This window comes from Calypte anna, chromosome 3 (genome assembly GCF_003957555.1).
Source record: "Calypte anna isolate BGI_N300 chromosome 3, bCalAnn1_v1.p, whole genome shotgun sequence".
NCBI classification, from domain to species: domain Eukaryota; kingdom Metazoa; phylum Chordata; class Aves; order Apodiformes; family Trochilidae; genus Calypte; species Calypte anna.
The window spans coordinates 61221420-61244616 of NC_044246.1; the positions used below are offsets into that span (position 1 = coordinate 61221420).

Genomic DNA, 23197 nt, shown 5'->3' on the forward strand with positions numbered 1-23197 from the left:
CAGTCTTAGATTTTCAATTGTTCTTTTTCAATTGCAAATCAATGTCCCTGTCTAAGCACTGAGTCAGAGGCAGATCAGAATCACTCAACAATATTTGTACTGCTATAAAACCCGTGTACTGACACAGCACTCCAATAATTTTATGACCTTCTCTACAAATGGATACAGGGCACTAGGTGGCTGAGATCCTTGAGGATGGCTATGGCCTGGCTAATGTATACATTAAGAGGGATATTCAAATGTCTTTTTCTTCATTGGTTCCTTTTCATTACACTGGAAAATGAGCTTTAGTTGCTTTGCTTGCAGTACTTGATAAAGCTAAATATGCTTCTTGCGCTTCCGTTTAGAGGGGAAAAAAGGATTAGTGACCTCAGACTGGCTAATGAAATAGAGGGGGAAGCATGGTCATCAGCTGGAGTGGTGGTTGGCTCCTAAGCCAACTCTTCCACTGTAAGGAAGCATTTGATGCTCTTAGGAGACTGGCTTATTTCAGTGGGTAATGGTTTTGTATATCGAGTTTGCGCAAATGCATTTGATTTAGTCAATTTAGGCTCTGCATTTAAGCAAATTACAAGTTAGGACTTGATCAGTGAGAGGTAAATTAGTTTGAATGCATATAAAAGGATCTTGCTGAGGGTAAATTTGCAGTCAAACCATTACATGGAAATCGTAATGTGCAGTACATGTCAGGTTTGATAAACGGAGCAGGACTGTAAAATTGCCCTGATTGTAAATTTGCCCTTATCTTGAACTGTGCTTGCATTTGGCCAACTACAGGGCTTAAGTGCTGTTATGATGGCTGTCTTGAACTGGCTCAGGGGAGAAAAATCTCTCTGAAATTGGAATTACTAAATTTAAGAAGAATTAGTTTAGAACCCTTTGCAGGTATGTAGGCTTTTCATCTCTTCTTCCTCTGTGCCCTGCTCTTCCCCCCCCATGAGGATGCTTGCCAAGTGTGACCATGGAGTGCTGACTCCTGTTAAGAAATGGCTTGGTCACAGGAGAAACCTCATGCACAGACACAAATGTGGAATTACTGGGAAGGCCACTGCACTGAACATAGGAGAGGGTTAAGGAGGTGGCCTCATCAAGCCCTTTCTGCTGTGTGGTGGTAGTTTTCGGTTGATTGGGATTTTCCTTGCTGCAAGAATCATGAACTAGGCCTATTCATATCTCTTTCAAGAGTAATCCCCGTGGTACAGGAGAAGGTTTACTGTACTTTCTTCATTGCCTCAAATCTGCCCCTTTCTTAGACAGTAAAAAAGTCAGGTAGTCAAACAGCTAAATTATAGATTAACAGTGAAAACTACTGATTCTCAGTCAAAAGTGTTAGTTCTTATATATTAGAATGCAAGATATTACAAAGATATTGCACCACAAAGTGAAAGAAATAATAGTTTATTAAACTATTTCCTCCATGAAAATCAAAGTCAGTAAGATGATAAAAATTTTTAATTTCAAAAATGTTTGGCAGGGGGAACAGAAAATGGTCCATGGGCTAGGCAGCTAAATGGAGAACTTAATGCTCCATCTGCTCTAGTACTTTTAACAGTTCTCCTAAGTAGCAGCAACATCCAGTGTCTTTTATGGTCTCACATTTGGAGACTTCACAGTCCAGTGTGCCAACTGGTGTTTGAGAGCACACTGGTACTGCACTTATGCACATAAAACTGCTTGATGGTATAAAACAACACATGATTTATAGAAAATGCATATGGGATTGTGCATCTTGGCCATGCTTACCCTTAGTCTTGTCGTGAGTGTATTAGCATCTTGCAAACTTGATCTTAGAGCTATGACATGGATGAACAACTTACTTTAGATGGTATAAGGTGGCTATGTTGGATTTTGGTCAATCACGCTTAATCCTTCTTTAATGTAACTGGATGCTATCTTTAGTTTGTATTTTCAAGCATAATACCTGGATACAGAGTATTTTTCTTCTCCATTATCACTTTATAGAATGGATAAATTTAGCAGTGTGAAAAGCTGTGTTGCATTTTTCTGTGCCACACTGATTTAGAGAAAAAGAAAAACAAAAGACCTGCAAAACACTGATTAAAAAAAACCTACCCATATCCTATTCATCATCTGCTTGTTGAACAGTTTTAATCTTCAGGAGAGTATACAGTAGAGAGCACTGATCAGAATTTCATAGTACTTGTTTTCATTCTTTCATTTACATGAGAAAAGACAGACACAAACCACTGTGAGCCAATTTGTGTCTGGCTCTGCTGCAGATTTGCAGATGGAGTACTCCCATCTGCAGCATCCCTTTTTGCTGCCCTGCTGTAATGGCATTCCTGACCTGCTTATTTCTTTCTCAGAGCTGTGCACCTGGCTCTGTGAATGTATAATCTCAGACCTAGATGTGATTTCAGTGTTTTGCATGTTGAATCCTATTCCTTTGGTGTGCACCACCTGCCTGCAGTGTTAGAGGAAAGATGGGTTTTGGAATTTAGGGCAACCCTCTGAAGCAAATAATTCCTTTCTGCCTGAGTTTACCCTTCTGTCCAGCTGTCCGTGGGCTGGAGGAGGTGCAGTGCAGTCCAAGCAGTACCCTGGCCTTTTGATCATAAGATTTTCCATGGTTTTTTAACAGCAATCTTGAGTACTTAGATTTTTTCCTGTTTGCCTCGGTTACCAGTGAATTCTCAACCAATTTTATCAGCTATTGCAGCTGAATACACCCCTTTCTATTACTGGATGGGGAGATTGGTTCAGATTGTCAGAATGCACAGAAGAGCAGCAATAATGCAGCCATTAGCAGAAACAAACAGGCAAACAGGCCTGAGGGAATACATACATTAAATTCGTTTCTTAAAATGCTGCAACTCTGTGGCAAAAGTCTAAGTGTTTGTACTTGCACCTCAGGTTTACTATGGAGTTTGCTGGTTTGTGAAAAAGAAACACCCACCTAGGATGTAGGATAAAGTTGTCTATTAAGCAAAGAAAGAAAAAAGCCAGGAAAAAAAGAGAGTGATGAACTTCCCTTGAGCAAATTTAACATCAAGAAAGAAGTTTTAAAAGAGGAATGAAACAGAGTTGTCATTTGAACAGGTGCTAAATAAGAAATACTAGAATGCCTTGTAGTATTTGCATCTTTCCAGAATTTTCAGGTAGGGTAAACTGATATGAACTGTAGAGATAAGAGTCTGTGCCTGTCTATAGCTCCAGCCATCTCAATACTAATATTCAAACTTCAAATCATTGGAGGAAAGGGTCTTGATTTATTCCACCTAACCTCACACCCCCGAGGGATGTAGGAGCCTACCTCACGCCACGTCCTGTGATCCCTCAAAGCAGAGGGATGGGCACACACGTGACAGCATTTCCTCTCCCAGGGAGCCATTCTGTTGACATGAAACTCAATGAAAGAGTGAGGCCTTTGGCTGTTTAAATCAAATTCATGTTATATTGCAGTACAGAATCATAATGAAGAAAACCACAGGAAATTTAGCTACTCTAGGGCTTCAACTGCCAGTCATTCCTCCTTGCTCTTGCCAAATAGAAGTACTGAAGTTGTCAAAATAAATTACAATTAAAATGGGAGATGTCACAGCAGATTATTCATCTTTGCAGAATATTTCATAATACTATAGATAAAAAGTTAGTATTTGAAACTCTAGACATCTCCTTTCATTATTATTTTTATTACAGAGTGTTAGACAAAGCTGGGGCAAGCAGAAAGCATCTGTTTAATTTTGTACTCAAACATCCTTTTGTAAAAGAAGGGAAAAAGCAGATGAGTATAACATCAGGAAAGTTTTGTGCAGTTCTCTTCAAAATAAGCAACCCCATAGCAAGTGAAAATTGTGAGACTTAGATTTGGGCTAAAGGTTCTGATGCTGGTCCCACAGGAAGTGCAAAAAGTGTACAAGAGGACATTTTCCCTAGGATTTTCTTTCTTTGCTTAAACCAGATATTGTAGATTTTGAAATGCTGTTGTTTTATGCTAATATTGAACAGGAAAGGTTTGGTTTTTTTGGATCTGAAAAAGAGGCATCGGATTGGGAGTTATCTGGGACTTGAGTATGAAGAATAACAGCATAAAAATATATAGACTGAATAACTGGGTGTTTTGTTTCAGTTCCATTTTGAGATCTACCAGCAGTATATTTAAGGAATTAATTTGAAGAAATTGTAGTTGTTATGCCTATTAATGAAGCATGAAACAGTGAAAGTGATGTTTCTTCCTGCATATTTACACCAGAAGTTCAGCATATACTCTGTATGTATAAGCACGCTGTAAGACTTGATGGATGACTGAAGAACTGATAGGGATTTGACATTAGGAAATGCAGATGATAAAAGTAAAAAAACCCAAAACACTAGTTTAAAAAAACAGTGGTCTAGCTCTGGTATCTCATTAGATTGCTCTGAAAATAACATTTTTCATTGCATAGGCTTTTTAAAAAGAGTTTTACAGGCTTTTATTAAATCGTAGGCAACTGGAAACTTCAAGGTTTTGTTTAAGAGTTCAAAAACTGCTGTGTAGTGGGGACAGGGATCTTTTGTGGGTCCTTTAGCAGATACATTCTCAGCAAAGATTTGCCATACACTTCTCTTGCTGGTCTGAAACAGGTCAGTGAAAAATTTTACTTGCAGACATCTGAGATCTCCTGAAGCCCCATAGCTAGATAAGGGAAAGCTGAAACTGGCATTCCTGGTGGTTTTTATGTTAAAAGAGAGACAGGATAAATAGGTCTGGATTTTAAAGCATTTAAAGTTTTTCTTCTGCATTCTTAAGAAGAATACTAAGCCAGATATTTTTTTCCTTTGTAAGCTTCTATAAAGAGCTGAAAATATGATATGATAGCAAGAACAATTAAATTACATTTATTAAGATTATAAGTTGAAAATTGGATGTATTTAAAATCAATCCCACAAATTTTTTCATACACAGCTGTTTGTTTAAAACTAGAGATGAAGAGGGATTTGTCCCACTCAGAGTGAATGTTCATCATAAATACCAAAAGTTGTCAATAGGGTCAGTCTTAAACACAATTTAAAAAAAAAAAAAACTGGATATGAAGATTTTTGTTTTGATGTTTAACAGAAGAGTATTGAATGTGTGCACAAAAAAAAAAAAAAAAAAAAAAAAAAGCAGTAAAAGTAAGGGCTTAGGTGGTTGGGTTCTGTTGCTGTGTATTAGTTTGTAGTCTTGAATTGGGAAATTTACATCAAATCTGCCATAGTCAGCAGTGATGTCACCTCCAGCAGTTTGCAGATGGCTCTGAGGCTCAGAAACGTCTGTTTTCAGGAGATTTTTTCTATGACTGTGTTGTATGGTACAAGGTAGTAGTAGGGAGCTGAGATCATTCCCAGATGTTCTGCTGACTCTTCAAAGGCAAGAAGCTTTACTAACAGTACTTGGCGCATCCACTCAGTTATCTATGAAAACAAATTAGGCAAGATTTTCTGTTGCCTTTTAGCTTGGTTATTTGCTGAATTCTCTCTTGTTTCAGCCTACTGAATTTATTTCCTTTAGCAGAGGACAGCAGCTGGTTGATTTTTTTTTTTTTCCAGCCATAAGTTCAAGAAACGTAGTAGTGTGTGCTGTTTCATTGCCTTAGTTACGTCCCACACATTCCTGGAAGGTCATGCAAGGGAGAAATAAGTCAATAGAGCAAAGAACATAAAGGCCTCTCTTTTTTTATTTTTCTTTGTTTTAAGCTGTTTTTCCTTCCATTTATTTTATGCAGAAATGCCAGTCTTTGTTTCTAAGGCCATGTGAAAGACCATGGCTGAAGCAGTGCTGAGCAGACCAGTGGCAATATGCTGCTTGGTACTAATTCATGGCATTCTGGACCCCTTTGTTTGCATTTCCCTGGTGTCTTCAAGTGAAAAAAAGAAAATCAACAAAACTTTGCAAGCCAGTTTGAGTTAAAAAAGAATCTGTCATGCTGAATAGAACCTAGAGGCTAGGAAACATGTCTCTAAACAAGGTATTGCCTGTGGGTGTAAAGGGCCAAATGGCTTGAGTTTTCTGTTGTGAGGGATTCATGGCAAAAACATGTCCTTCTGCAGAATAGTCTTGGGGCTTCAGTTGTTCATACTTTTTCAAGAATTTTGGAAATACTCAACTGTATTTGTGGTGCTATGGCCAATTTTTCTTGAGCTGCTCAAACTATCCTGAAATATTATAGGGATTATAATTGTAGGGAAATGCGAGGGACATAAAACAAACTTAACAGAAATACACGAATATTTTACTGTGTGTTTGTTAATTCTAGGATGTAGAAGTTATTGTTATGCAGTACATGTCCCATAATTAGACTTTTTCATTGGCAAATGCATGCTTTACTAATTCTTAGCACTTTGAATGTGTGTAACATTGCACAGTCATTAGCTGTTAATATTGGAGGGCCAGTTGCATGTGAAAATGAGCATACCTGATGAAGCCAATTCCTTCAGAGCTTCACTGCAGCTAGATGCTTTTCTTAGGGTAAATCTGATGAACATTAGACTCCCCAGATCATTAGAGTGACAATATACATATTTATTACCATCTCTTTAATGTAGTTTCTCAGTGTAAATGTACCAGGTTGTTTTCCATGGGAGTTTAGGGACATATTATATGCCGAAGAGACCTATGTAAAATAAAAAGCACTCCTGTAGGCAGGCTCTCTGGCAGCACAAGTTTTGCAGCTAGCCATAGGCACAGGTCTTGCAGCTAACCATTTCCTAGTTGGGCAAGAAATTCCAAAAAAGTGTATTCAAGGCTCACAATGGGAGAAAAAATATATTAAAAAGGTTTTTTTAATTAATTGCATGGTTGAGATATCTTACAGCTTTTTTTTATTTTCCCCCCCTGTTGTTTCTCTCTTTTGTATGGGTACTTGTTTTTACATTTGTACAGTAGATGTTCTGCATGTCCAAGCACAACTTTTACAAAAGTAGAGTTTAGTAATTTGAAGCATTCCATAGAAAACATAATCCACACTATGGGAATAATTTCATAGACCTCTAAAAGACACAAAGCAGGGAGGAAAATCACCAGGATTTGGCATGTTAAGTGAGACTCTAGGAAGCCATTTTTCCCCATTTATGTTTAAATTGCTATTAACAGAACACTAAATTTTATTTATGGAAGACCTGGGGTGGCTGCAGCATTCCTCACAAGCTGACAGCAGCAAGCAGAAGCAGTGTACTCTAACTTTGAGAGCTGCTTTTACTTTAAGGATTCAATCAAAGAGATGACAGTAGAAACTAGAAACATACTAAGCTGGGATTCTCCTTCTTCACCTCCATTCTGCTCCACTGCAGTAGCATCAGATTTCTTCTTCCTTTGGAAGTGTGTCCTATGAATTTTGTTATGTGTTACCTGAATATCATTTGCAGTTGGAGAGAGGGGCACTATCAATTTTGATTTATTAAGAACCACTTAAAACTGCATTTTCAGGTAAGTGACAGAACCTGGTTCTGCTCCTTCCATTACAGGCTACATCTCCCGACATCAGTCAGCATAACCTCTATTAAAATCCAGTGCTACTCAAATGATATATCAAGGATTTTAGGTGCAACATATTTCCTCCAATAATCCCAAATAAACTGAGCAAGCAGTAGTGTTCTCCTTCCCTGCACTTGGTTCCATGGTTGTAGCATAACAGCAGCCACGTGGACTACATAAAATTTTGGATTTCTCAGTGACATTTTCATGGGAAATATTATGGTCAGGTGAATTTTCTAAAAGCTCTTTGGAGTTATTTAAGCAAGGTAATATGCCTCATTTCTAATGAAAGACAGAGGCTGGCGTGCATACAAGTGCACTGTATTTAGAATGGCAAAGGAATGCAAATTTACAGCTCAACCTTAACAAAAGGATTTAGGGAACATTGTAGAGAGTTGGACTCGATTCTCATGTGTCCCTTCCAACATAAGATGTTCTGTGATTCAAAGGACTATAGTAAAGGAACACACTGCATATTATGTTGTCTCACTCATCAGAAGAATGAAGAAGCATTTCAATTTCAAGCTATAAGGAAAGAGAAATCTATAAGTTATTGTTCTAACCCTTAATGAAGGGGTTGGGAGGGAAAGGATTAATTCTGGCATTATTTGGAGGTACCTTGAAATACATTTTTTAACATATCACAAACACTACGCAAATAATGTGCATAAAGACATTTTATTATGAAGGCAATGTATATATAGATTTTTTTTTTCTTTTTAATCTGAGATGCTTATATAAACAGACCCATACCACTTGAATGACATTTAGTTTGCAGGACATGACAACGGTTGAACACCCCTCAGCTCCAAAGCTTTGCTGAAGTTAATCTCTTGAGGTTTAGCAGTACCCTTCGTCAGCTTCAGAAATCGAATACATCCTTTAAAACGGATATTAGTGGTCAGCCCAAACTGGATCACACCATCTGAATAAGGGGAAAAAAAAGGTAAAAGGAATTATGTAAATCTGAGTTGGTAAGTACTTGTTTGTTCTTTGAGAGGTCTTCAAGAGAATAGGTTTTTATTTACTGTAAATCAAAAGATGGCATGTTATGACTGAATGTGATAAACAGTTATAATTAGTGGTAAAAATCCAGTCTACTTTCCATTTTCATGACAGTGGCAGAATCTGAACACATATAAATTACCATTGTAAACAATATAACTCAGTTATGCAACATAAAGAAACTTAAGAAAAAATTGCCAAATGGCAGCTTGGTACCAGCAAATGGTGTATAATGTGTATAAGCTTATCTTGCACATCTCAAAATTTTCTAGCTATTTGTCTACAGAATATCAGAGCCAAAAAAAAATAAATCCCCAAATGGATGCAGCTCTCAGCCCTAACATAATGAGAAAGCTAGTTCCTTAGTATGGACTTCAGGTGTCATTTAAGGAATAGTTTTAAGAGTTTTCAAGCATTGATTTTTTTTTTCTTGCTGACAATAAAGCCAGGGATTTGAGCACATCTCTTCCACTAGAGAAGGGAATAACTATTCTAGTGATAGAAGTGAGGGTTGGTTTGACTGGGAAGCTGGAAATATTTCTCTCAGCTGCTTGAAATTCATGGCACAACCTGTTTGTCAGTGTTCTTCAAAGTGCAAAGTGGCTACAGGGATGCAGTCCAATACAAATCTATGTGACTGATAAGGTAAGGGTTTCAGAAGTAACTTCACACCTGTAAAGGACTGACAGCCCATAACATTATCCTGTCTCAGAGAGGATGAGATGGTGGAATTCATCTGCTCCTTCCTGCACAGGGAAGAGCGATGGTAGGTGGTAAGTAATGGCTTTGATGGGTAGTCAGGAATTTATTTCCTTTGGTGGTGAAAAGTTTCTCTACATAGTAAAATATTCACCAGCTAATTCTAGCTGGTTTATAATTGTTTTGCAGTGTTTATCCATCTAGAAGACTCAAGAGGGACTATAAAATACAACTGCTTACTAATTTTATAATGTGTTTTAAATTTGTTATGAGGCTGTCTAGGTATTGAGAATGTTAAAACAACTCTTGGTTAAGTTAGACTAGGCAGCAAGAGAAGTGTGAGGTGTTCAGATGTGCATGTAGGTTTATTAAATCATTTCATAACTTGCCATGTGGCTGAACTCAGGAATATCACTTCAACATGACATAAGTTTAGGCTTGTTTTGTACAGATTGCAATGTTACTTCCGTTTGTTTCTCCCCCTGTGTTCCTCGTGACATACAGTCCCAAAATCAGTTAGTAACTCCATCTGCAGCATTTGTTTAGTGCTACCTCCTATGCTGGAATCCTGTTTTGCAGTATAAAGGCTGCCACAAATCTGCTGTCCTTCTGGCACAAAGTTGTTTGTCCTTATCAATAGTCATTGTGACTGAAGTACAACTGTCACATCTCAGCGTCAAGAATATTTTTGAAAATGTACTGAAGCTTAGAGAGAGTTTTTTAGATACACTGTAAGACATTAAAATGGGTGGAAAAACAACTTTCAGAAAACAATTTAGGAATTAACTCAAGGTGTTTTGCCACTGACCTCAGTAGGCACTAGAGAAGACACATACTGCAAACATACTTAGCTTTTTTGTTTGCAAACTAAAGGAAAACTTCTCTATTAATACAAAAAAATTGGCACTTTGTAAACATCTCAACTGTGTTTTTAGAAACTAAACTGCTACCAGGTAAACTTGTTGATTCTCTGTGCACAGGTGAATACTGACTTTCATTATCAGCTTATTGGAAGATGAAGATAGCTACAGAGCTCAGCCCAGTTCTGGATCCTCTTCAATTACCTCTTCCTGAAGCAAGTTCTCTCAAGGACTTCCAGAACAAAAGAGTAGGAAATTTTGATTTTTTTCCTCTATAGAAAACACCACTCCATGAGCAAAAACATTAATCAGAAAGAGATGGTATTCTTTCACCTCTCCGTGTAGGCTGTTGCCCATGTTCCTCAGTTCTTCAGGTTTTACAAGCTGATTTAAACATATTCATTGCCATGCCTCCATAAGGGCATATAAGCATCCTTGAGTTAAATTTAAATCTGCCAAATGCTGTTACTGTTGAAGCATAGCTATTATGCTTTTACTAAACAGAAAGTCTTAAGTGGGAGGCTGTGTGTGAGTGTGTGTGTGTGTGCAGCAGAGGGCAAAAATCTGCCTGCTCCTGTGTGACAGTGCCTACCTTTGAGATGGGACAGAGGGAATCTCTGAGTCCCTTGGTGCTGCAGAACTTATTCTGAAATACAACTGCATGCAGAAATGAGCATCCATGCCAATTTAGTCTTATCTGGCACTTTTACCATACTAATCCTGATTACAATTAAGACATTACCAAGGCAGTGTTGCCAGGAAAGCATTATTTGTGAGTTGAATGCTCACCAGGATATCCTCCAACAAAGAGAGGGTCATTAGTGTCTGCTGAGGTCGATGCTCTGCTTGGGCTGTTAGCATCCACCTGTCTGTCATCCACAGTCAGCTCTAAACGGTGTTTGATCTTGTTGGCAAGGACCTTGTGCCACTGTCCATCACACAAACTTCCTCGTGCATCGGGCTCATAGATGGCAGAGAATCGTCCTGCACCATTGTCAACGTGAAACATCACCTGAGAAGTGTGACATGAAAGTCAGATAGTTCATAGAATCATAGAATCCTAGAATCCTTGGGGTTGGAAGGGACCTCGAAAGATCATCTAGTCCAACCCCCCCTGCCAGAGCAGGGCCACCTAAAGCACTTCGCATAGGAACGTGTCCAGGCGGGTTTTGAATGTCTCCAGTGAAGGAGACTCCACGACCCCCCTGGGGTTCCCAAAACAGTTCTTATGTTTTTATTTAGATCAACATGCTCTGAGTGCACACTCTAAAGGTCTGATTTAATACCAGACTCTGTGAGGGTTGCTGTCCCTCTGCAAAGTCTCACTGGGATCTGGGTTATGTCACTGAGAAAAAAAGTAGTGGAAATATGCAAAATTGATGTATAGGTTGTAATTTTCCCACTTTTGCCATAGTTTTTGAGCCTCAGCCCCTCCCTGTCCCTTGCCCCCTCCTTCCCCCCCCCCCCCCCGAAAAAACACCAACACAACAGTTCTTTATAGTAGTAGACGACTGGTTTACCAGATTAGAATATACACAAGATATGCACAAGAAATTAGGATTTTTAATGACATAAATTAGTGAGAACATGAAAAGTTTTGAGTAAAAGTTAAGTCCTGATGCTGCAGATACAGGAAATTTAAGTGTTACAGAACCTTTTAAAATAACTTTGTAAAAGTGTCAGAGCCTCTGATGTATGAGAAGTGGCAAGTGCTACATAAAGGAGAGCCCTGATATTCACAGAGATACTTTGAGGGTAGCAAGCTTGCATTTAAACAACTTGTCCCTTCTAAAACTAGTCCCTTATAAAGAGCCAAAAATGTTTTGCTACTCACTTTTCCATCTACTAATTCGATGCCAAGCCCATCCATTTTCTGGCTGCTGACTCCCAGGAGAACACCATTCATTTGTGTTGTACGGAATTCAAATTCCACAAGCAGGTCTGTTCCTACTTTGTATGCACCAACTTGGAGAGAAAAGGGAAGCATAATAAAATGAGAAAAATATTTAGTACATTATTCCTGATAATCACACGGAGTGTGTTGCCAGTAATTCAAGGTAACTAACTCAGCCTTATTAATGCACTCCATTTCATGTGGCATCTTGGAAAGAACTTTTATGGTGCCTGTGCTTAGTGTGAGACCTTCTAGAAAGTTAATATTATCAGTGAGAGTTTGAAGTCTTGGTCTCACTTTGCCTCCAGTCAACAGAAATTAGGTAGCACAGGACATTTTTTAAAGCAGTGTCTTTTCTTCTTTTGTTCCTTGCCTGTCAGCAGAATCCTGTTCATTACCTGTTTTGGCAAAGCCTGTTCCATCGAAGTATGTTCCTTTCTGTGCAGTGACAAAGCATTTTCCAACATTATAGCTGGAAGTTGGACTATCCAGGTCAACAGGTGATTCTGTCATTTTAAAATTTCTGATGCAGCCATCGATGCTATAGGTGACCTGCAGTCAATATGTCAAACAAAATGTACAACTGTGCAAAGCAGGCTAAAATGCTCAGAATAAAGGCCTAAAGTATGTCATAAAAAATACCTTTCCTCAGCTTCTCTGATGGATTTATGGAGCTGAATAGAACTTGAATTTTACATGGCTAATCCTTAATATCTGGTTGTAACTGCAATCTAATCTCAGTCACACTGAGGCTGAATTATATTAGTTTTCAGGGATGTGAGCTGAGGCACATCTACTTGGCTTAACGGAGGGGACATAAAATAATATACTGCATAATGAAACATAGCAAATTATACCAGCAATGCAGGAATTTAATGGCCCCTACTTTACCTTTTTAATTGACTAGGTTATGGGATTTGCAAGGAGATGAAGATACTGGATATAGTTCTCTGGGCTGTTAGTAATTTTACTAGGGCCTTCTCCCTTCCCCCCCACCTTAATCACTTTACTAAGAACTTAATGTTGCATGGTAAGAGAGCTAATCCATGTACACAGCTACTAAAATGAACAAAGCCCCTGTGTACAAGCTGTTGCCTGTACATAGTGATGCATATAATAACCAGGTATAGGTGAGATGACCACCAAGACAAGGGCCACGCTCTTGGCCAGAAAGTCAGGTGGAGGCAGGGGATGTGCTTGGGTGTTTGGTGTCTCCTGTGCAGGGCAGCAAACTGCAGTTCCAGTTTGGCTTCTGTGCTGGGAGCACAGGGCTCTGACTCTCTGAGCCAGTGGCATGTGTGGATTTAAGCTGGTGGTGTAAGGAAGACAGGTCCTGCCTGGGGATGGAGTGGGGCGCTACCTGTGCTACACCCCAGGTTGCCCAGGGTGTGATCAGTGCATTCCAGCGCATCTCCAGGGCATCTCCCCCAGTGCTCTCCCTCCTTTTTCCCTCTGAGGGGTGCAGCAGCTACATTTTGGTTCTCAGCTTCAGACAAAGTCTCTGATCTTTGACTTATAGTTAGGAAAATGTATAAGTCAGGAAAATTTATCCCTGATACTAGTAGGAAAGAGGAAAATCATTAACGTGTACTTTGAAAATAAAAAGGAAGACATATTCATAATGCAGTAGGAAGAAGGAAAATAAAAAATCAGCACATAAAATAGAGCATAGAAATATGTAGAGATAGAGAAAGGAGAAAGGCACACTTGCAGAGGGAATCCTTGACTCTACACACTAACAATATCCTAACTAGTAATTTGAAAGAATTTTCAAATACTCTGTATCTTAATAAATCAAAGTTGAATGATCTGTGGTCATATACAATTATATAGTTTACTACTGTTAAACACACCAGTACAAAATTTTCATCAGAACTTGAGCAATATCAGTGAATAAATTTAGTTTTGATTTGAGCAGTGCCCTCTGTCAGATTCTTTCTAAACGGACCTTTTTCTGCTTTCGAAGTCAAAGTCATCTCCAAATGATGTAAAAAAAAAATATTTTTTTACCAAAAAAATAGGACACCACCTTTAAAGAAAATTAAATCTTGCCATCTTCACTGTGAGAATAAATCACAGAAATGCAAGATTTGAAGACAACTCAATAACATTCTCTAACTTTAAAATTTCACTTTCCCTATGGAAAAGCAAATCTGGTAATACTTTGTCATGGTAATGGCAATACAGCATCTTTTACTGAAAGCAGAGTTTTGAGCACTTGTTATGTGACATCTGCTGGAGCCAAACCAGTAGGTATCAGTCTTCTGCACTGAATAGGAAATAAGTCCACCTACAGTTACGTGTTAGCTTTATGTCTGAAAAGGTTGATGTGTGTTTAGCAGGAAACCCTAGATAAGATAATAAATACATACTTTCAATTTTGCCGACTTATGTCAAGCCTACAACACAATGGACTATTAGTACATCATGTGGTGTATTTTACTGGGAATGACTTAAAGGCAAGAACTGCTTTTTAACTTCTGTGAATGACATGTGAAGTCACAGCTTCATTTAAATCCCAAAGCAAATAAGACTGTAAGGAGATGACATGGACATTATTGCCCAATGAGCCATGTATGGGTTCCCTCCATTACTTCTGACATGGACGAGTAGGTAAGGATTTAGTAATAGCTTATATTTGTGTGTATATATATATACACACATATATATACACTTTGTAAGTTTCAAAGAGCACATTTTGGTAGTATTAAGAATTATATTTTGTGGATAGTATCAGTGCCTTGGGTCTGGTTTGGTGAATTCAAAGGAGCAGTAGATTTGCCTTAATTTGGGCTTTCTGCACAATTAAAAAATTGCTGAGAAATATGATCTTATAGATAATTTTTTAAAATGGAATATGACTCTCAGATCTAGAGTGGTTACTTTTCCTCTTCCTTCCCCATCCACAAATTATTTCAGTGACATGTTTAAGCATGATCTAGGAATTCCTTTTCAGTAATTATTTAGTCTGCTCAACTGGTGGACTCCTGACTGATTATAGACAAGTATTTCCCACTCCATAATCATCTTACTACAATGGTATTTACTTAAGTGCAGTTTCTTTGAGAGTCTGGATTCCTGCAGTTTTGGATCTGCACTTTTGCCATTCCACAAGGAATGAGCCTAGACATAGTAACATTCCAGATTCTTCTCCACATTGTGCTGCACTATAGGCTTAATTTTTTGTTTACTGTATGCAAATTCATTCAAGTTACAATCTCTGCTTTGAAACACCCCTCTGTACAGAGAGAAAAATAATGCAAAAAAGAGATTTTTCTTCTATTCTGAAACTGATATACCTTGGGACTGAGAGGGCAGCAGGAAAGTGAATTGACTGACACGGAGTTGCATTGGTAGATTCAGTAAGTGGCCTGGGTAAGGCAACCCAGTGGCCTGGGTAAGTTTCCTGGGTAAGTGTTCATAATTAATTCTATAAAACTTAGGCTGAAATGGTTCACCTCTTAGGGCTGTCTGTTTGTGAGGATATCTTCTGTGCCAGCATAAAAGCTGAACATTTAAACTGAGACAGCAATAAATTGATATAAGCACATTTGATTTGGAAACACAAAGAGGGCAACAAAGTTTTCATGGCCTTACTTCAAGATAGATTATTTCCTAGTTTAGTAACACAAAACCAATTACTACAGTAAGCACCAGTACTGCTGGTACTTTGTCCAGGGTACTTTTGGCTTGCACTGCCAAATATATCTTGCATCAAATATATCCTATCTGTATTGCTCAAATATATCTTATATGCCAAATATCTTAGGAGATGCTTTCACTGTTTATTAGCCCTTAATTGCCAGATGAATTACAGCCAAAAGAAAGGGGAAGTAGTATTCAGAAGCTGAAACTCTAGTTGTGCAGTGATTTAAGGGCATACAAGCACACTTTCTTTCTACTTTTCCATGGCAGTAACTATCTTGCTTCTCATTCTTTTCATTAACTGGGTTCTGAGTCAGATCTTTCCACTGTAAGAATGTAGAGTACCTCCAGTAAGATTCATTTTATCAATATTCCTGGGCAGTCTTGGGGAAAAGCAACAAAAGACAAAACTAGGAAGATATTGGTACCAATCAAGACATACTAAAGGAGTGTACAGTAACTTAATTAAACTCACTTACCGGACCAATTCTTCTAGTTGCGTAGTTAATGGGCAAACCTCCAACATATAGCATTCCTACAACATCCAGTATATCAGCCTTCTTGGGGCTAACAGTCTTGTTTGAAACACCATCTACTATCAGGTTTCCTTCTTGCTTGGTTCGAATGACTTTTATCTAAAAAGACAAAATACAGCACTAATACAGATAATTTTCTGACAACAAAGAATTTCCAGGCTCTTTCTAGACTTACAGGCTGAAATATATAACAACATAGGAGAAAGCAGTATGAATGGCTAGCGAAGTACCACAGCAGCAGCTGTATCTGATATCCATGGAACAGAGCTCCTGTGCAAGATATTCTGAAAAGATATGACCACCTTCTAATTAGCTCTAGGTCTGGAGGCATCATGAGTATTATTTATCAGAATTACTGGAAGGACTTGGGGTTCCTTAAAATGCTGAATTGTTACCAACACTGGAGCACCACAGTGTTGTTTTTCCTATGATCAGATAGCAATTTGAAGTAGTGGGAATACTAAGTGCTGAATGTTAATGGCACCAGTGACAGATCTTCATTGGAGCACTTCTTTGCAGACAATATTGAGCTCATGATTCCAGTAGTTTGGACATGTATCAGATCATAGCTCATGTTGAAGTAAATATAATAATAACTATGTTCTGTTCATATTGTGGCTTCTATTCAGACAAATGGGCAATGATTCAGGTTAGAAGAGACCTTAAACACCACCTAGTTCCAACCCCCCTGCTGTGGGCAGGGACACCCCCCACTATATCAGGTTGCTCAAAGCCCCATCCAACCTGTCCTTGAACACTTGGAAGGGGGCACCCACATCTGCCCCGAGTAATCATTTCCAGTGTCTGACCACTCTCACACTAAGTAATTTCTTCCTAATGTCTAACCTCAATCTACCCTCTTCCATCTTAAAAGTATTACCCCTTGTACTGTCACTACATGCCCTTGTAAAAAGTCTCTCCCCAGCTTTCTTGTAGGATCTCTCCAGATACTGGAAGGCTACTATAAGGTCTCCTGGAACCTTTTCAGAGCGTTGCTGAAGAGTTAAGGAAATTCTACCCCAGCAACCATGGGCCAATTTCTTTCTAAATGTTTATACTGAACTCTCTACAAATTGGTATAATAATGGGTCTGGGATAAAATATAAAATGCAACCTGCACATTAGCAGATTTCTCATACAACAGTGTCTAGCTCACCAGAGTAGAAAAGAGAAACAGCATTTTAATTTGATTTTTCTTTAACATGGATGCTTCTGCTCAGTGTGTTGCACATCTGTCATGTAGCAGGAACGACTGAACACTGACAAAGGGTGCCCTTAAGGTGACTCAGCTTGGCTTTACCAGACAGCTGTAAATTTGAGATGGACAAGTTCAATCTGGGCAGAAGAATGACTTGGTCAGAGAGGATCTGTGAATAAGCAGTCTACAGATGACTTAAAGAGAAAGCAGCAGCATGATGTGGCTTGTGTAGGCCTGATGGACCTGTTTCACCTAAACCATTTCAGAATATTTTAAGGAGAATCTTCTGCCTTCTTAGAGACACTGGTCTCCTTTTCATAGGGGTTGCCCTTTTTCTCCTCCAAGAATGGGACTTTCTTGTGCTTTTTTGGGAACCGTGCCTTTGGATTTTGCCTCCATTCTCTCCTACAATAATGGGGTCTATACAAGGCTCCCTCTCTTGCAGAGTGCCAATCTGCATGCCCAAAAACATAGTCTTGCTCTAAGAATATATGTAGAGATAATTCTTTTAGAGTATACAGAAAATGGCTAAAATAGAAGAAAAAAATATCTTGTTTCTGTATCTATAGTGTCTAGAAGAAAGAGGCCCTAGTCTACGGTCAGTAAGGCATTATGTAAAACAGATAAGTATAACTTCCCCTCATGAAATAACGTGGTTAGCATTTGCTATCATCCAAAGATTGATGAGTAAGAATCTAGAGAATATAAAATTTTTATGGAAGAGGGCAGGAGTGAAGTAAAGAGGGATTAACGGTGACTGCAAAGAGGGTGTGATAGAACAAATTCATGCATAACAGAGAACACAATTACATTTTTTTTCATTTGGTGATAGTGATATGGATGCTGACTATTCAAGTAGCTCTCCAAAATAAAATGTCTCTCATAGCATATAATTTGAATACATGATCACATGCATTCTTTCCTTCTGTATCTTTACCGGTGCAATCAAGAATGTTACCAAATGAATATACTGAATCTGTTGTCTTTGGCCCAGTAAACACAAAACTTCATGGTTGCAGTATTATTCCTTTGCTCATTTTCCATCTAAAAGCCACAGGCATTGTATAGAAAGGTTTCCCCTCATGAAGTCACATAAGGGGCTGCCAAATACATCCATGAATAGCAAACTTATACTCTAATGAATTGAATGAATAATGCAGGAAAGATTCACTTAGAGTATTTCTAACTCCCCCTCCCCCCATTTCTTTGTTCTTAGCATTATGGTTGTAAAGTGACATTGTTAATTAAGAAACAACTGGCTTTAAAAATGTATTTAATCATGAAGAGCTTAGGCTCACTTGGGCCCTATAAGGCAAGATGCAACATTTTTTGGAGCTCCTTACTATATGTAGGACATATTCAGAATATATCAAGAATTGTCTGTTTCTTGAAGGACAAATTTCAAAAACCAGCACTACAATTTTGTTACCAGAGTATGTACGGTTCATTCAGCAGGGCATCTGAAAGCACAAATATTGCAGGCTACAGAAATCCCTAGCTGTATATTTAAGTTTAGCATGTGTAGACTACATCTTGCAAATATCTTAAGGCAAAACAAAGGTCACTCTTGGCATTAGAAAGAATAATTTAGCATTAGTGACAATTATACCTTGTGCCACTGGCCATCATTTATTTTGCTGGGAATCATTGTGTTCGTGTCTCCACTCCCCAGATCATAGCTGAAGTAAGGCAGTCCATTCTTTATCTGAACTGTAGCGAAATCAGCATGGTTGATGCGGGCCATATAAAACAGCAAGCCAGATTCAGCTGTTGTTCTGACTTCAAATTCAATTGTAAGTCTGAAAATCAAATAAACAGGAAAACAGAAACAAAGTAAAAGATATTCCGAGTCAGGCAGTAGGCGATTTTATCTTCTTTGCTTTTTTTGTTCCTCTAACAAACCTTTATGTTTGGTGGCTTGTTTTACTTGTCCATCAGGGTTTAAGAAAAATAATTTGATTATACATGAATTGCATTTCACTTGTGTGTCTGATCCCTGACATGTGAATGTTCATTAGTCCCTTTGCTGTGGAAACACAAAAAGTACAAACTAGGCATATAATTTCAAGATACAATTCTCAGCTGCAGCTGTAGTTGCTAGAAAATCCCAGTGCTTCTAAAATTCCAGCAGTGGTATCTGTCATCCACACTCACAAAGAGCGAGCTGTAGTGACAGCTGGCAAATGTTGAGTTTCTAGTGAGCTGTATTGCCTGAAGACAGGTTGAAAAACTTCTGCAGATGCAGAGGAGAGTTTACAATCTGTGTACAAAACAGTTATTTTGATTTCTCCCAACTGAGAATGGGAGCCTGAGGGGTCTTGTGAAAACCACTGACCCCTAGGACTGAATGGTAGAATGGGAATGCCAAAAACCTCCTCCACAGCAAAGAACCTGGGAAGAAATTATTTAGGTTATCTAGATATTAAGGTTGTACTAGCAGCACACGTCACTAACTTAGCCCAAGTTGAGCTGCAATTTAAGTACCTCAAATTAATTGATAATATAAAAGTGAAAAATCATTGCATGAAAAGAATCAGGCCTGGATTCTTATTTGAAAAGAACACATGTAAGGAATGAAGGATTATGTGTTTCTTTTAATTATTTTCCTAGTTTTCTAAAATTAACATATGTGAAAATATGTACTGTGCTGCACTCCCGCATCTTTATAGACAAAAAGTAAGTGTGAGGCTGACAGATTTGTAAACTGTAAGGCACCAAAATGCTTTGTGATGGTACACTGTATATTTGTTTATAATCATGTACCATCACAGAAAATAATAGGTTATAGCTTCACAAATCCATTGACAACAGCTGCATTTTTATAATTAGTTCTTGGAATTTCTTTTGCATATCAACATATTGTTATACTTTGGGAGGGCACAATCTCATTTTACCCATTTACTGTGCAAGAGTGATCTTCTGAATAATGGTAAATATCTGAATATTGGTAAAATTCTATCTGAATAATGGTAAAAAAGGTGTCCTTATTACAAGAAGTTATCAACTTAATGAACAAAGAAACTTTCTTCTAAAAAAGCAACCTCTGACCTCAGTTGCATGACCCGGTACCATTCTTCGGTTTGTTTTTCTGCAAATCAGTCTGGGATCTGTATGTGCCCAAACCTTTACAAAGAAGTAAACTAAGTTTTTATGAGAGGTGTGCACTTAATTGCCTAGATTTCATGCTGTAATGCTTTTTATGTTTTTGATAATGAAAATAAATTAGCTATGGAAGACAATTTTTTTTTAGATTATACCCATGATTTTGGAGGGTGATTTTGAGACTACTAGGAGGGGCATATTTTGACATTATTCCATCAAAAGTCATTGCTGAAATAAACAGTATACCTGTTTTTCACTTTGGTGTCATCAAATGCAACTGCAATGTGGCTGTTCCTCGAAAGACCAAATTGCTTGCCACCTTCCAAAATGGCTGGTTCTGTGTCAGCAGCACAGGAATCCTGCAAAATATACAGCAAACACACAAACTTTATATGCTGTATCTATCGCAGCAGTGAACATGCTGGATGTCTTCCAGCTGCTCTGGAGTTAGGATATTACACCTATTCCTGACACTGGACACTGGCCCTGCAATTTTTCAGTCTCTTGATGTCTCATCACACCAGCTGAAGTTACAAGCCAATTTGACAGGAACTTGGTGTAAAGGCAGAGTGCGTTAAGCTGGTTGTAAAAGCAAATAAAAGTAATGAACATTGCTGCTTTTGTGCCACCAATGGACATTTACAAGAGCCTTAAGTGATTTCCAGGAACTCTTAGCTCACATAGCTGAGTTTTACACAGTAGAATGCCCTCTTGCAGAAATGAAGCAAGACTTAAGTTTTAAAGGGATGCTTTGAGCTGACCTGCAATCTAGTCACCTTAAAAATAACAAGTTAAAAGCAGTTTCAGATCCTGCACCTTTCAACAGTTCCTCCATTTTACTTCTTTATATTCTTTGTTTAATGTGCTGTTATTTCTTCTGGTGCTGTGGAAAGGCCACTCCAAGTAATAAGGGAAGCTGGATAACTGATGGATAGAAGTAACAATTGTTAAACCCCCAGAGCTGTCTGATGCATCACATTACCTGGGGGTTAAAGAAAGAAACTCTTGTCTGTTCCATTTCCATTAATCTTTAAGTGGTGCAACAATGGATGGTAAAATATCTTCTGCCCAGTATAATTTTTTCTTTTTAATTTCACCAGGTCTTTTTGAACACTAGCCCTAAAGCTCTTGTATAGGGGTGCCTGGGGCAATGCAAGACCGTAGTAATTATCAGCAACTATTCATGTCCTGCTTTTGCCTCCCAGTGAGAGTATTGTGAAGCAACTACTCAAAGGATCTAACACAACACAATATCAGGACAATACCACTGGGAAAAAAACAAACTTTGATATCTGCCAGCTCTGTTTTTAAGTACTGTGGCTGGTATCATTCTGAATCGTCTGTCGACAGTCTCTTATTTGAGCCTTGATGCAGCAGGGACCTGCAAAGCACAAGGTGTGGTGCTTCGCTGACAAAGAGTTCTTTCTGTGAAACATTTGGAAAATGTCATGAGTGATTCATCAGGCACTGGGATTTCAGCTGCAAATTTCTTTCCCCTTCTGTTTTTCAGTAGTGTTGTAGCTTTTCCTCTCATACCACAAAAATCATCACACTTCTAAAAATTGGTTTCCCACAATGAATGTTCTGGTATGAATATGATAAGGTAGAACACCATGCATTATGACATGTACACATCAATATGCAATGAAGGAAAAAAAGGGGAAAATGCAACAGGACCAAAGAACAGTATGCATGTGTGATAGCAGTCTTCCAGAGATCACCAAATAGAAAAAATAAATCATATTCCAATAATGGTGGGTAAAGTTACTAATTATTTTAAGCTTTACAGGTTTATCTAGAAGTTAAAAAAAAAGATGATAATGATAATGATGATAGTTATAATAACAATATTAATATTTATGTAATGCTTTCAATAGCATTTGGGCTTCTTAAAATTTGAAGAAAGTGAAATATGAGAACAGCAGCATCAGACACTAGAAGAATAGAATCAGCAGACACTGCAGATTTATTTCATCCCTTCAGAAGGACTGTAAAGAAGGGCAAAGAGTAGGGAAGAGTGTCAAACACATCATAATGTTTGTAGTTGGAGCAAACCCACCAGTAGTCTTTTCTGTTCTTCATTTTCATTGGTGGACTGTCACACATTCTTGTCAAACAACAATGTATTAGAAATTACAAAAATAATTAGTGGAAAAGGAGCACAGCTGAAGCAGTCCCCACAGTTTACGGAATAGTGTTAGTACAGCATGGAAAAATAGTGGAAGGTACCGTCATGGAGTCAAATGCAGAAGTAATGCTGGCACTCTTCATTTCAGTGGCAAACGAATCCTGAGAAGCAGTGAATAACATGAGGCAGAAGCAGCAGTTATCCAATGCTGAGAAATATTTTGGCGTCTGTAGCAAGCAGCAGCAGCAGACCGGGAAGCAGTGTATCTCCTAACTGTCCTACTTCTAGATCTTGTGTTGCCTTTAGTAAGTTGTTTTCATTTGAGAATAAATAGAATCACAGAATGTCTTTGGTTGGAGGAGACCTTCAAGATCATCCAGTCCAACCTTTGGCCAACAGTGTAAGTTCACCACTAAACCATGTCCCTAAGGACTAGGTCCACATGCTGTTTATATACCTTCAGATTTGGTGAGTCCACCACTGTCCTGGACAGATTATTCCAATGTCTGACAACCCTTTCAGAGAAAAAATGTTTCCTAACATCGACCCTAAACCCCCTCTGGTGTAGCTTGCATCCATTTCCTCTGGTCCTGTCATAGTCCACGAAGGAGAAAAGGCTGCTTATTTCCCTCCTCACTCCAACCTCCTTTGAGGTAGTTGAAGAGAGCATAAGGCCT

The 23197-nt window shown here is 38.4% G+C and overlaps 1 protein-coding gene across 1 annotated transcript in view; it reads right to left on the bottom strand.

Annotated features, from left to right (window-relative positions):
* Nucleotides 1-8169: 8169 nt before the first annotated feature.
* Nucleotides 8170-23197, bottom strand: part of LAMA2 (laminin subunit alpha 2) — a 352582-nt gene continuing 337554 nt past the window's right edge. Inside the window, 7 exon segments of the mRNA XM_030447547.1 lie at nt 8170-8378; nt 10807-11029; nt 11852-11982; nt 12310-12463; nt 16036-16191; nt 18900-19089; nt 20639-20751. Of these exon segments, the coding sequence (XP_030303407.1) occupies nt 8221-8378; nt 10807-11029; nt 11852-11982; nt 12310-12463; nt 16036-16191; nt 18900-19089; nt 20639-20751 (1125 nt within the window). The 3' untranslated portion in view covers nt 8170-8220.